General features: G+C 48.4%; 2 protein-coding genes across 2 annotated transcripts in view; one reads left to right on the top strand and one right to left on the bottom strand.

Annotated features, from left to right (window-relative positions):
* The window catches only part of LOC120511189 (pinopsin-like), a 32,935-nt gene extending 23,595 nt beyond the window's left edge, over positions 1-9,340 (bottom strand). The window contains exon 1 of the mRNA XM_039727927.1: positions 9,270-9,340. Within this exon, the coding sequence (XP_039583861.1) occupies positions 9,270-9,340 (71 nt within the window). The remainder of the gene's footprint in view (positions 1-9,269) is intronic.
* A 3,983-nt stretch (positions 9,341-13,323) lies between these two features.
* On the top strand, positions 13,324-14,256 carry LOC120511190 (G-protein coupled receptor 35-like). The gene has a single exon (XM_039727928.1). The coding sequence runs from the start codon at positions 13,324-13,326 to the stop codon at positions 14,254-14,256; it is 933 nt and encodes a 310-aa protein (XP_039583862.1).
* The last annotated feature ends 1,067 nt before the right edge of the window (positions 14,257-15,323 follow it).

A 15,323-nucleotide genomic window follows, 5' to 3' on the forward strand; every position in this document is an offset into this window, starting at 1 on the left:
TGTGGTGGAGCAGGTGAGCACAGCACTGTGGTCCTTGTGGAACCAGGAGACCTGCGGGATGACATGTCCTCCATGCCAGGGGAGAGGTCTGTGTGTCTCAGAGAACCTGGAAATTAAATAAAATGGACATCAAACTGTAAAAAAAGACTTTAATTTAGCACTGGGGGCAAATAGATACCCAAAAGGCAAAGAAAAAGCAAAACAAATGTATTGCTTGGGATGTTGAAGTCAGTAATGTCTGTGTGAAAGACAGCCTGGTACAGAAACAGGGTGTTCCCTGTGTGAAAATCTCCAGAGCAATAAGGGAAGGACTTTGGCTCGTTGGAGTCCTCACCGGCCTCTTCCCTCTCCCTGTGGCTCAGGCAGGTGGGTGCATGGCAGGTAAAGCTCCTGGAGCAGAGCTCGAAGGCTACAGAGGTGCTATGAAGTAGAGCCTCTGCTCACAGCAGAAAAGAAAAACAAAACAAAACAAAAAAAACCAAAAAAACAACAAGGAAAAAAAACCCACAACCAAACAAAGATAAAAAAAAATCACCCAGGAGAAAATAAGATTTAACTCTTTTAACTTTCAAGACAAAAATAATTCTGAACAGATGTATCAGTGACCAATTTCCTAGGATACATTTCTCACAGCAGGAGCTGTGAGGCATAAGCATACAAGCACTACTTGCCCAAACAAAGATTTAAAAAAAATCACCCAGGAGAAAATAAGATTTAACTCTTTTAGCTTTCAAGACATCAAGACAACAATAATTCTGAACAGATGTATCAGTGACCAATTTCCTAGGATACATTTCTCACAGCAGGAGCTGTGAGGCATAAGCATACAAGCACTACTTGCCCTATGCTGAATCACAAAAAAAGGCTGTCAAAGAAGAAGGTAGATAATAAGCTCTGGAAACGAGGAAAAAGCTTAATGACTTTTTCTCATCTCTGTTTTCAAGGCCTGTTAAGGCTCCTGGGATGTGCTAAAAGCCAGAGAGGTCCCTGTGCTCTGCACTTTAACAGACATTCCCAGAATTTTCTTTTTCTTTTTTTTTTTTTTCAGCACTGGGCAAGAGCAAATGCAAGGGGAGTCTCTCAGCCATCAGAAGCTGCCCTGCTGCCACAGCTGTGGGTGCCCTGAGAGAGCACAGCTGGCTCCTGGCCACTGTGGAGTGATTCCCTAAAAAGCCCCCCAGCTGCCAGCTATCCCAGGTTTAGCAGGTTACCAGATCCCCCACTCACCTCTCTGCACTCCTGGCTCCAAAACCCAGGTGAACAAGCTGAGCCTGGTGTCCGCTGCCCCTGTCCCCTCTGAAGGGTGCACAAGTGCCACAGCAAAGGCCATGAGGGAGGGATGAACAACTAGGGTGTCCTGGGACATTCAGCTGCACACAGCCAGACCCCCAGAATAATTCTGGACCTCCTGGATTATTCAGCTTTGTTTTGCCCAGCTGCAAGTACTTAAAATGTCCTCAGCAGTTCCAAGTGATGTCCCAGTCCCAGGTCCCTGCTGCACCGTGGGTCCTGCTGCCACCAGAGCAGCCTGAATTTGAGACGCCATCCTCACTGCTCTCTAAATAATCAGCTCAAATGGTCAAAATAGAAGCCTGAATTACGCCACAGCTTGGTGTTATTCACACCTGATTCTTGTGGTATTGAGGGGCCATCTGCCAAACAGACCTTAACACCACAAATAAACCCATTTCCTCTCTTTGTCTGCATTAAAAATTTGAGCATCAGTTTTCCCAGCCAAATTTAACACTGGTGTCAGCAAAGCACTCTAACTGAAGGTACCAAAGCCGAGGATCAGCCCCAGCAGACACAGCCCTGCTCACAGGGGGCTGCTTGGGCTCTGTTCTGGCTTGCCTTGGTGATGCCAGTGTCTTCAGAACTGGCAATTTCAAACCCCAAGTTGTTTCAGGCAGGAATTACTTTTACTAGGTAGGTGGAGCACCTAAAAGCAGCCTGGAACTTGTTTAGGACTTGAGGTGCTCCTGCACTGGAACAGGGGCCTGCCTCCTGGATGGAGGCTTGAGGCTGTGAGAGCTGCAAGTGCTCAAATGTCAAGAGGAAATATCACTGTCATGAACATCTGCCCACACGGTGTGGGGCTAATCTGAATTTTGGAGTGCAAGCTCTTGCACTTCCAAACTGTCTTATCTGGAAATGATGCTACAAAGTTTATAAATGACCTTTAGACACCTAGTTCAGACACCATTTCCCCTGACTATAACATTCTGGTCACCTCGGGTGTTATAGCATCCAGCAGGGTGATAAGAAAAATAGTATTAAGTCCTGGCAGAGCCACTGCAAATTGGCTGTGAGCAAAATGGAGACTGATCTCTGTTTAGAGAAAAAGCAACACAGTGATCTGCAATCGGGAAAGCAAATCAAGTAGAGATTTCCTGAGATAAAAGGCTTACAGTGAAATTGATGTAACTGAATGGAAGAGAAAGGAGGAACCATGACTGGTTTCATTAAACACATAAGCAAGGTGAGCAAATAATTTCTTCCTTGCTCCCTGTTTCTTTCCCTGAGAGGACATGGTTTTGCTTGGATTTACTGGTCCTGGGTATTTCTGTTTGAGGATCTACATCTGTCTGGCTGATAAATTGTCACTGAGGGTTTATGTTGGTGTGAGAGGGACCAGAACACAGCCATGGGGCAGCAGCTCACAGGTGGGGGTGTGGGGGCAGGAAGGCTTGGGCAGGGTGGGTGCTGGAGGTGCCTGGCCCAGCTCCCCATCCTGCTGTGCCCAGAGCCCCCCTCTGTCCTCACCCCAGCTCATTCACTGCTCCAGCCCCTCAGCACAGGGGACAGAAGGAAATTCCCCCTGTGTGCTGGTGGGGATCCCTGAACACACACAGGGCTGAGGTGGGTAGCTGTGTGCTCACAGCATCCTCCTTGCTGTGGCACTGAAGGGTTAATGGGAACGGTGTTCAGGCACCCCAGCACTTCAACAAACCAACAGAGAACTCTGTCACCTTGCAGCAAACTGGGAAATTGCTTTCAAATGTAATGGAAATAAGTCATGGAAGGTTACTTCCTGTGCTTGCAAGTTTTTTAAACCTAGGGGTCTAGGAGCAAAAAATAAACATCACATCTCATTTGTGTCCTATGGCTTCTGGTAATACCAGCAGAAGAGGCTGATTTTCCCCTGACCTTTTACTTCAAGGAGGAAAGGAGAACTACCAGATGAGAGGTTTCCTCTGTGTGTGGGACACACTATACTGTGCTCAAGGCCATGGTGAGTAGAGTCACTGACATCTCAGTTGAAATGCCAAAAAGATACTGATGCAGTGAGAGAAATAATGCTCATTTTAGGAGTTGCTGGGATGAAGCAATAGCCTGAAGTCACATAAGCAACTTAGAGCAGCACACGTGTCCCCAGAGGCTCCTGCCCAGTGTGGCCCAAAGGGTCACAGCCTGCTCTCATTGCGTTGGAGGGTGATTTTGGGCAGTGTATTTCAGGCAGCACCAGCAGCAGATTCACTCAGGGGCCTCAGGGTCCAGGGCTTTCTCAGAGCCTGCTCTGTGTGCAGCAGTGGTGCCAGGCACAGCAGATGGAGACTCCCAGCACATAACCCCAAAACGATTTCTCTCAGGTGGGGAGCATTGGTGTGCTGGGAGAGGGCTTGTGGGAAATGGAAAGATATAAACTTCCACAGACACAGGAGGGTTTGATCTGTAGACTTGAAAGAAGCTTGGATTGATGTAAAAATAAAGTACAAAGACATTAAGCACAAAAATCATAAATTTATGTTTCTACAGTTGTAAGTAAGAATATGCCTTAACTAAGTGAGAAACTGCATTGATGAGATGAAGGATTTACAGTGTCGGGGTGTGGTTGTATAGAGCAAGAGTTTTGATGTTATAATAGAAGCATTTGTGTGTACATGTACTAACAGCCCATTGGATAACAGTATCCACAGTGCAGTAGAAGTGAGTAAAGGTGATGGGTTAGAAATGCAAAATAACCCTATGGCAACTGTCCATTGTATCAGACAGTTCTATATTGCCTCGTAACAAAGAACTTGTGACTACTTTGAGCTGTGGCTGACTGCTTGCTCTCATAAATCTCAGGGCCTCTGAGACTGATGTTTATCTGAGCAATAAATTGTTCTCAGCCCAACAATGGTGCCACCCCTTCATTAAAAAGCAGTGACAATGATAGGGGCTCAGTGCTCTAACCCACCCCAGGGCTCTGGAAGTAGCTGCACAAGTTGGTCCCATCACTGTGCTCCAGGTCAGGAGATACCTGTGCTGCTCCTTAAGGACCAACCTCCCACAGGAGGTCTTTTCTTCTCCAAAACAACCAATACTGCCATAAATGAGTATTTTAAACCACTGCAAGTATTTCAGCCACTGAAGCTAGGGAGAGGTAAAGGGCAGGGACCCAGATAAGGGGTCACTGCTGTCACTATTGCAGCCACAAAGCTTGGGCAGGTTTAGGTGTCCCTGACCAGCACCAAGGGAAGCCCTGCCCTAAAGAGGCACGAGAAGGTGCAGGGTTATTTATGTGCAGGCTCAGGAGCCCTATCAGTGACACCTGGAATCTGCACTGCAGATATTTGTACAAAGGGGCTGTGGGGAAATTTGCTATCAGGCTGTGGTGATAAAGGCTATCACACAGGAGAAGAGTACTGGAGCAAAGCAGACACAGAGCCAGGCACCAAATGAACTTGGCAGTGAAATGGGGTCCAGCACAGCTTTATGGGGTTCTTGTTTTCCCTTCCTCATGTGCTCCCTGATGAGCTCACTGTCCTGCACAGCTTTATGGGGTTCTTGTTTTCCCTTCCTCATGTGCTCCCTGATGAGCTCACTGTCCTGCACAGCCCCTGCTCACTCACTGCTGGGAAGGGGAGCAGCCACTGCCACCACATGGGGTCTTCTTGGGCCAATTTTCCCACCCAAATGTTGGGGTTTTATGTTCCTAGGCAGCAGGGAGGTCTGGAAGTGGGAGGCCCATGGGAAGCCTGTATTTGCTGGCAGAGCTGTCAGGGTTCTGGGCAAAAGGGTGTGTCTGGCACGAGGCCAGGGAGTGGAAGTGTCCTGCTATGTCAGTTCCTTACCTTTGATGAGTGGTTTGATAACAGAGTGATTAAGTAAGAGTAAACATGCCTTGATGTAAATCAGTGGCTCTCCACTGGTGCACAACTTCACACAAGTTTTAACTGTGAGATGCTGAAAGCCAAGATTTCCAAGCTCAAAATTAAATTCCAGTGTCAGAAGTTGGAGCTGACCTTACCAAACCACATTTTCCCTGCTTCCTGTCCATGCAAGTGAGAAATATGCACATCTCACACACATGTTCTTCAGCCAAGTTCATGTTCTTTGCTCTTCTGTTTTATTCTCTGAGCACAGTGTGTCAGCACAGCCCTGCAAAGGAAAGGTTAAGATAGATGTATTTTTTATAGATATCTATAGATATGCTTATATGCCTCCCTGGCCTGAAAAGCAAAGCAAATGTGACCAACTTACTGTTTTACTCCACAAGGCAGCCCTGCAAAGGTTACCACTCCATCCCATCACTGACATTTTACATTTTCTACAACTGCACAGGCAGATCTGTGGCTCACACCACCCAGCAGGATCAGGGTGGTGTCATTGCTTTCAGCCCTGTCACTCCAGTGGCACAATGTTATTATGCTGATGCTCTGTAGCTTGCACAGGAAGGCAAAACCCATTTGTTATCATGAGCTGGTTGCCCTCTGTCCCCAGTCCTTTGGTGCTATTGACTGATCTTGTCAAAATCACTATTCCTAAATTTCCATTTATGAAAGTTATTATTAAAATGGAAATTTTTAATTTCCATTTATTAAAGTTATTATTAAATTTCTAAATTTGCATTCAGTTTCAGGAAACGGAAAGAGTCTGATGTAACTGGGAATTTTTGGTACAGACTCATCATCACCTTTTCAAATGAGGTGAGACCTACTTGAATCTAATTTATCACCTCTCCTCTGCCAGGTTATTTCTAGTTTTTAACTGATGGGGTAATTTTCCTTCTGAAAAGTGGATGTTTATGGAGCACTCTCCCTCCCTGTACCCTCTGATGGCTGTCCTGCCTCCTGCAGCAAAAGTTTCCCAGTTTAAAAACCTCTGAGCTAAACTGCTTGTTCTCATCCACATTTATGAGAAACCAAATGGAATGGGGTTTAGAAGGCAAGTGGAAAAATAAGCAGGAGGAAGAAGGGTGATGAATCCAGTGAGTTTTAGGAACACTTTTATTTCAGGAAACTAGCATACACACATTTCAGCCTAGCCTGTGCTAGTAATGCCTAGAATACTGAGAGCAAAGCAGTTCTATAGGCAAGTCCAAAAGTATAAACAAAAGCCTCTAACACTCATAAGTACTACATTGCACGAGTGATGCTTCTGCAGGCTGAAAGTGCCTCTGTCCAAATGCAGAAGTGGGGAGGATAACTACAAGCAAATTACAGACTTCTGGTGAAAGCCAAGGATAAATTGATTTGCTCTCCTGGGACTAGACAAGGTCAGAGCATGGGTTACAATTACTAGACCTACTTCCACTCTCCTCTGTTGCTTTCCATTAGCAAACCCTTTTTCTTTTTTCTTTTTTTTTTTAGTGTTTTATGGTTGAGGGAGAGTAATGAAAAAAGCTGGTGGAGCTCTTGAAGCATTAGATGTCTTCACTCAAACACAGGGCACTCAGAAACAAAATTATTCTTAGAGAGGGGAGAGAGAGAGAGAGCAAAAAGGAGTTTTTCATCTCAGGAAATCAATGATGAGAGTCTTTAGCATCAACATAACGAGTTTGGATAGGCTGGAGTGCAGGCTGAAGAGCACTGAGGATTTGGTCCATTATGGCCTGGTCATATATAAAATAATTCCAAACCTGAGATGTATTTGTACAGCATTGCACAGGTGGGTATTGCTGCAGCCCACCCTGAACAAAGCATGGATGGCTGTGCAAACACTGCCATCCTTAGCCTATCTTTGTTTTCCTCCTTCTTGGACATATGAAAGTAAACTGTAAATAAATTAAGCTTTGAATTTAGAATATGAATGTGGTGAAGACCTTCCAAACCCAAACGATTGCATAATGAAGTGACCTTTCAAACTGATTATATAAGAAAGAGATGTTCATGACTGAGGGAGGGAAAGGGGAAAAAACCCCAAACTAAGTTTAAGAATGTTTTTGCCTTGCTGTCATGGCAAAGGAGGTACCTTCAAAGGTTGCCCAGGCTGGCTTGTGAAGGTTTGAGGCATCCCATGTAGGTGTTGCCCCTGTTTCACACCACAACCAAACCCACTTTGTTTAGTCCTGCTTAGTATACTGTATTTTAGCAAACACAAACAGATGTAATCTGTACCAGTTTAGAATCTTGAGATTTGGTAGAAGAGAGGTAAGAAATGCCAGGTGCTCAGGCAGACCCAGCATGAGCAGCCTTCTCCTGTCTTCCATGGGGGATGAATCCTCCTGTCCCGCTGGACACTGCTGCAGGCAGGTGCCACTGTCACAGCCTGATTTCCCCAGTGCTCCTTGGCTGCCACCATCCCAGAGGTCCTCTGCTCCATGTCTCTGTGTTCCCTGGCCCCTTCCAGTGGTGGAGCTCATCAGTCCAGACAGTTTGGCCAGCCTGTATCCATCCCTGTCCCACATCCATGGTCTTCTCTCCCCAGCCACCTCACCCTCCTAGCTTACACCCCTCTTTGGGGCTCTTTCCTAGATCACCACCTCCAAATCAGCTGGAACTCCACAGGCTGTGTTCCATCTCCTTCTGGCACTGGCAGTTTTTAGTCCCCACCATCAACTGCAGCCCCTGCAGATCGTGGTGGCACAAAGTAATTTTCCAGTGCTGTTCATCTCCTCACATTTTACAGCCCGGCCTGCCGTGAGCTGACACTCGTGCTGTGCTCTTCCCTTCAACACTGCTGTGTCCCTCAAATGTCACCCTCCAGGAAAGGCAGGAAAGAGCACCCAGAGAGCTGCAGCACAGTCAGTCCCTGCGATTCCTTCAGCTGAGGAGGAGTGACTCCATACCCTTGGGAAAGCAGCCTGGCAGAGGAGACCCTGGGCTCCAGGAGGAAATAAAGCTGATGGAGAGCCAGCAGTGTGCACAGCAGCAGGGAGAGGGAACAGCAGCTGGGGCTGCCTGGGAAGGAGCACTGCCAGCAGCTCAGGGGAGGTGAATCCTGCCCCTCTGCCCAGCACTGCTGAGACTGTACCCAGTACCAGAAAGAGCTGGACTTACTGGAGCAGGTCTAGAGAAAGGCCACAAAGATGACTAAGTTACTGGAATATCTCTTGTATGAGGAGAGGCTGAAAGAGCTGGGACTATTCAGCCTGGACAAGTCTCTCAAGGATCTGATCCATGTATATAAACACCTAGTGGCAGGGAGTAAACCTTTTTTTATGTTTAAACAGACTTTCCTATATTTCAGTTTGTGCCTTTTGCCTATGCCCTCTCCCTGACAGTGCTGAGAGGGCAAGAGGCAAAGGCACAGACTGAAATATAGAAAAGTCTTGTTAAAACATTAAAAAAAATTAGGCTCAGAATGATCAAGCACTAGAACAGGTTGCCCAGAGAATGTGTGGAGCTATCCTTCAAACTATTCAGAACCAAACTGGACACAGCCTCAGACAATGGCTCGGAGCAAAGCATTGGTGGAAACCTCTTTTTGATGGAAGGAGGTTCCTTCCAGCCTCAGTGGTTGTGAACAAGGCCATCACGTGGGCTCTAACTCAAAAATAACTCAAGCATCAGTCTCTCTGGGGAATGCAGCTGCAGCTACACAGGCAAACAGCTCCCACCTTTGCTTTGTGGCTCTCTTCACACAGGTCTTTCCTGTCCCTGAACATCTGCAGTGACCCTCCTGCCCCTCTTTCACACTGTGACCCAAAGAGCCACTGCAGCATTTCATGTCACCCTGCTTCCCTGCCCCCCTCCTCCACAGCACCTCACAAGTGCCAGATGCTATCCAAGGGTCTTATCAGCCTGTGGTTCTGAGGTATCTGACGTGGCTCCTGCCTTGCACACTGGCTGCTCCTCCCGTGACAGGCACACCCAGGACTCTGGATGCCTGTTTGCCTCCTGAGGGCTGTGATCAGCACGCACATCTCTGTGGTTATGGGATGGCTGCGAGCTGCAGAAGCCTTGTGGTGGGACACAGAGTGGGCCTTATCTTCAGGATCCTGTGCCTGGAGCTCTGCCCTGCACAGCCCCGTTTGGCAGCTGGGCTGCAGCGCTTCCTTTGCCCGGTGCCACCCAGTGCTCCTGAGCCAGGCACCTGCGGGCATCCTGCCACCCTTCACTCACCTCGGCAGTGCCCCAGCTCCAGCCAGCTTCCTCCTGTCTCTCACAGCTCCCCCAGCCAGCACGGAGCCCATCGTGCTGACTAAAGAGCAGCCAACCACCAGTGCATCCCTGCAACACAGCAGTGCAGCAGCTGGCCAGGTGCCAAGGCTGAGTGCAGTGAAGCAGCCCCCACTAGCAGCTAATTACTGACACCAATTAACAGCCCATTACTGAGCCCTTTGGGACTTACAGCTCTGCCTGCCCCCTCCACTCCTGTTAATGCAGACTGACAAGCGAGGCTCTTTGCCACCCATGTGAGATGCTGAGGCCTTGGCTTAGGTGGCAGATGAAGCTCCCCGATGGTTTGGCTGTACCTGTGCTCAAACAGGGCTGCAAGCCAGAGCCCTAATGCTGCCCCTATCATGACCCTCTCCTGCTCCATCCGTGCCCCAGGCACCAAACCCAACCCAAGGCACCGTTTGAGTGCAGCCTTTGAGGAGGCTGGGAAGGCTTCCCTATACTGCGTGCCAAGCTGCTCCCTGTGCCCACCTCCATGTCCAGAGCTGTGCAAGCACAACTCAACACTCAGGTGTACCATGAGCTGCATGGGGCCATCCAGACAGCTATTGCATGTTCCTGGCTTTACTTATCTTAGACTTCAGCACTAGTGGGCATTTCAAATCCCCACTTGCTGACCACCTCTGTTAGCCATAGAACACCCCCTTCCGCAACTGCAGAGTGGTGAGGTGCCAGAGCTCACTGTAAAGTAGTGCTACCATTGATTTGGCCAGAAGGTTGGCATTTGAAAACCTAACTGATGTGAAATCTGCTCTTACGCAGCAGGAGGAGGTGCTATGGAAACCCTCAAGTACCAGGGAGCTGCTGGTGCCGGGCCCCTGCCCTGCTCAGGCAGCCTGGGGCTGTGTGGCTGCACAGAGCCCGCGTGCCCTGCCTCGGGTGGCACCTGCTGCTGACTTTGGCACGTTAAATCTGCAGGTAACATCACTGTTTCCTCCTCTCTTGCTGGCTGAGAACTGCTGAGCGTGGTCCTGCTGTGCCTGGGGGGAGGCAGAGGAGGCTTTGAGTGTGGTTTCTGCTGGGCAGCGAGGGCCCTGCCAGGCAGGAGTCCCTGGGGTGGGCTGTGATCTCTGAGCCTTCCGGTTTCTGTTTCTTACTCCAAGGTATTCTCTGGATACTTTACCTGGAATATCACAGCAGCTGAGAACTGGAAGTTAATTCATCCCAATATGGGAAACGAGGATTCTAAGAGATTTTTTTTGTCTAAGAGAACTCCTTCCAGCATCCATCAAAGCAGATCATGGTTAGGATGACCATATTACAGTTTTCAAGGGATGCAGTGATAGATGAGCCTGAAAGAACACACGTTTCAGAAAAGAAGATAACAAACTGCTATGCCTTAGATCCTTGCATTTGAGAGAGGTGTGAACAGCAGCAGCAAGGGTGGAGCAGGCAGTTTGCAGTTTTCTTTATGTTATTTGGAAACAGAGAGGAACAGCTCCTCACTTCAGTACCATGGCAGGGCCCTCACCTGGGTCTCCCTGTTCACATTGTCACAGGATGTGCCTGTGGGGGTCTTCTGAGTGCCGTGTTGCCTCTTGCCCACACACAGGCTCCCCACTTTTAAGCTCTCCCAGAAGGAAGGAGAAGAATTTTTCATGCAAGACTTCCCCTTCAGTGCAGCTGCTTTTCTGCTGGAAAAAAACATTGGATGCAGCCACCACAGTGCTGCTACAACATCCCCTGTGCCTTCAGCCTCTGCCTTGCACCTCTTCCTCCAGCCTCTCTGTTCAGGGTCTGGCAGAAGCCTCCTGCTTCTTGAGCTGCTGGAGGAAACAAATCCAGCCCAGGCCTTCCTCCCCAGATGGTCACCAGCCTCTGGGCTGGGGGACAGCTGCTGACCAGCTCTTCCCAGCCTGTGGTAGGGACAGCAGGACTACACAGTACTGGTGACCTTGTCTGTTAAGCCCCAGCCTATTGCTGGTCTTCCAGCAGCAGCAAGATGCTGTTTCACAGCTGTCTCCATCCTTTTGTCACAGCTGTAAGTTGCTGTCTAGCCCCTCTGATGCTGCAGACATTCCATCTGCCCCACATGAAGCATTTTCAGCAGCCACAGGATATGCTAGCTAGTCAAGCTGAACCTCTTTAAAGATTTTTTTTCCTCACTCATACCATATCAGTGCTTTTTGGACTGCTTTAAACCCTCTACTCGTTTCCTCCATCCTCCTCCCAGCTCTGGACTGCCCTGTGGCCTGGAGCACTTGTGAGTCCTGCTGCTGGGGACTGCCCTGGGCCAGGTCTGCAGCTCCAAAGGCAGCGCTGGCCAGAGCCCTTTGCTGCTGCAGAGCCCAGCAGTGTGGTTTGCCTGGGCTGCACCTCTGCAGAGGCTGCTGCAGGCACTGCAGAACAGCACTGCTGCAGGCACTGCATCCCATGGCAGTGAAAAGAAACCTGGGCAGCTGTCAGACTTTGGCCATAATCAGGGACAGTTCCCTGCTGGTACTGTCCATAGTGCAGAGGGGTTTTCCTCAGGGGACAAGTGTCCCCTTTTCTGAAGGATGCAGGCAGTGAGCAGCAAGCCTCTGTTGGGAAAGCCAGGCCTGAGCATACAAGAACTGTGCAGCAGTGCCTGCATTCCATTAGTGTCTGCTATTGTCCAAGACACTTACACATCCCTCCAGAAACTGAGTTATTTGTGTATTTTTCCGTCACTTCAGGTCTGTATTCTGATTTGCAGGCAGTGCCCTCACCCACTGGCCACAAGATCTGAATTGCTGGTGGGGGCAAATAACTGCTTAACCAAGGCAAAGGTGGTGTCCCTTCCCAGGTCTCTGAAAGCTGCAAGATTTCACCAGATCCCTCCCCACTTCACTCTGTAAAAAACTTATTTTACATTGAAAGGGGTTTTTTTGTTTGTTTGTTTTTTTTCTGAAGTGAATTTAGATGCAAGCAAAAGTGACAGATACTGAGAATCACCGTTCAGAGAATTTTTCCATGTGCTTGTCACATGAAACCACTTTGCACAGGAAGGGCTCTGCTGAAAGATGATTTTTATCAGCCCATGAACTCACACTCTTCACACAACTAATACTCCTGCAAAGCATCTTGCAGCTAGTGTGACAGAGGCTCAGCAGCTACTCCTCACAAGATGGATTTCTGAGGGTGGCTGGCTGCCTACCCGGAGCAGAAGCAATCTGATTTCAGCCCTTAACAGCAAGATCCCTGCTCTGCAATGGTATTCTCTCTTCCAGATGTGGCCTTCTGCTTTGCATCTGCAGACTCCTACTCTCTCCTGGAATGAATGGACTTAAAATCAGGTTAATCCTTCCATCCCCCATTCCCCTCCTGGCGAGGTGGAGAGCAGCATACCTCACTCTCTCCTTTAGGGTCTCCTTGGGAGTGCAGGAATGCAGGTGCAGCTGTTTTCCTCAGCTTCCAGGAGCTGTTCCAGGTTCACAAGGCAGTGCAAAGGCTCAGAAACTTCCCAGCTAGAGCCAGAGCACAAGGCTTTCTATGAAGTGACATTTGCTACACACTCCCACCCGTTCACCCCCAACCTGAAGCCAAAACCAGTAGAACTGACAGAACACCTTTTGCTCACGGGTTGTGCTGAGCTTTAGTTTTGGTTGCTGCAATCCCTGCCTAGCTCAACACCAAGCTAAGGGTAATTTTACATCATCTGCACAGCCTGGCTTAAGGAATTAGTGTTCACATAGTCATAGGATGTGCCCTCTACCTGTGGGGGCTCTTCTGAGTGCAATGTTGCCTCCTGCCCTCACACACTTCAAGATCTCCCTATTTAATAAAGGCTGTCTGCCATGTCCTCCTGGAAATGTACCCTGAGACACTCATAAACTGTGTGGACATAAACAAAGCTTGACAAAGGATGCCAAAGGATGACACAGGCTGACTGAGAAAGACAGCTCTGTAAAGTTCAAATTTTTAACCAAGGGCATATGTACTTATATGTGCTTTTTTTATAGCTACTAAGAGGTCTTACCATGTCTTTTCCTATTTCAGGTCTCAGAACATCGTACAACATCTGTACATCAGGAAAATGAATGTGTCCAACAACTGCAACACCACAAATCTAGAACTGCATCCCCATGTTCGCCTCATTGAATTTGCTCTGTATAGCCTCATTTTCTTTTTTGGAGCACTATTTAATGTCCTTGCCTTCTGGGTGTTCTCCTGCAAGATGAAGAAGTGGACAGAAACCAGGGTGTATGTAATGAATTTAGTCTTTGCAGATTTCTCTGTCATCTGCACCTTGCCTTCCATGGTTTATTTGCTCTGGAATAAGTCAGCCCAAGGGAAGCTCTGCCAGTTTACAGAGACAATGTATTTTATCAACATGTTAGTGAGCATCTACATCATTTCATTCATCTCCATTGATCGATACATTGCCATAAAGCACCCTCTGAAAGCCAGGGCCTTCAGGTCCCCATCAAAGGCTGCCCTCCTCTGCGGGCTCCTGTGGGCCTTGGTGGTAGCCAGTGCCACCATCCAGCTCTGGCACAGACACGCAGCTCTCTGCTTGCAGACCTACACCCCCACGCCTGCTGCCCTCAGCCTACTGGCCATTTTCTTTGTTTTCACTCTCCCATTAGCAATCTTGACCTTCTGCTCCACAGAAGTCATCAGGAACCTCAAAAAACATCTGAACACAAATTCACCGGAGGAGAAATCGATCCAGAAAGCCGTACACATTATTTATGCAAATCTGATTGTATTTCTGATATGCTTTCTGCCAGCCTACCTCGGGCTGCTTGCCAGGTTCATTATGGAGAGCGTTGGAGCTACCTGTTTCCTGCTCCATGTCATGAAGAACTTCTCCTCCGTGATGAGGTGCATTGCCACGTCCAACTGCTGCCTCGATAGTGTCTGCTACTACTTTGTCACCAGAGAATTCCAGGAAGCCTTTCTACAGCCCAAAGCCAGCACTCAACAAGCAGAGGCAACCCACCCCTTGCAGTTACAGACATGCTAAAGGAAAAAGGGGAACGAAACCCAACATCTGCAACACAAAAAGGAAATACAGCTTCAGGGCTATTGAGATAAATATTTCTCTTTTTATCTAGCAAGTTCTTTTTTAGGTTTAGAAATTTATACTCTATGTTCCCATTAAACAAACAGGTCACAGAGATGTGTAAAAGTGTTTGTATGTAATCAGTTGTTGTTAACATGCCTCCATTCCACCCTGCAGCACCTACTTGTTACTATTACAGGAAGACAGGTGAGCCATGTACCTCTTTTAGTTCCTTCTGCAGCTAAAATCTATTGATCCTTCTTGCCAACATGTACAAATGTGTATATCATATTATACCTCATGGTGTATTTCAGGTTGTTTCCATTATTAAGCTAATTCAGTTTATATTCATCCCATTCCTTTGGCAGTCTGGGCTGGGTGGCTGTTCAGATGGTTCTGGCATATTATTAAATACATGTCCCTACAAAACAGCCTGGGCTGTCCTGACCTCCTTCCCCTTCAACTCAACAGGTCGGACAGGTGTGAAGGAACACTTTTGGGATGAAAGCAATACTTGTTCAATGCCATGAAGGCACAAAGTCCAGATTGCAGAGCTGAGTCCTCCTGCCAGCTGCTCTCCAGCTGCCTGCTGAGCCCTGGCCCAGAGGCAGCTCCTTAGAGCAGCCATCCCTGCAGGGCTGTTCCTCCCACACACTGAAAGCCTTTCACTGCTGCCCTGGCTCTTGCCACCCTCGCACTGCCCTGCCCTGCCCTGTTTGTGCTGTGGCACCAGGCCGACCCCCAGGGCCACCACAGCTCGGGCTCACAGTAGCCCACTCCTGCTGGGTTTCCACAGCCTGCCCACACAGACACCCCTAACATTTCCATCACGGATGTGTGCTTTTCCACGAATCAGCAGCCTAGAAAAGTCAGGGGAGAGAGGAAGTGGATAAATGCTGCCTAGAACTGGGCTTCTTTCTTTCTGAATGCTAAAAAACCTCCAAAATGACGCTGAGCTTTGCCCAGCAATGCTCAGAGTGTTCCGTCAGACAGTGTGGGGGAGTCTTTCCTGCCCACAAACACATCTT

The sequence above is a fragment of the Passer montanus genome, unplaced genomic scaffold, assembly GCF_014805655.1.
Source record: "Passer montanus isolate IOZ18808 unplaced genomic scaffold, ASM1480565v1 scaffold63, whole genome shotgun sequence".
Lineage (NCBI taxonomy): Eukaryota > Metazoa > Chordata > Aves > Passeriformes > Passeridae > Passer > Passer montanus.

What these genes read in the sequence shown, in the direction of transcription:
- LOC120511190 (XM_039727928.1), top strand. Translation starts at nt 13,324, where the DNA reads ATGAATGTGTCCAACAACTGCAACACCACAAATCTAGAACTGCATCCC.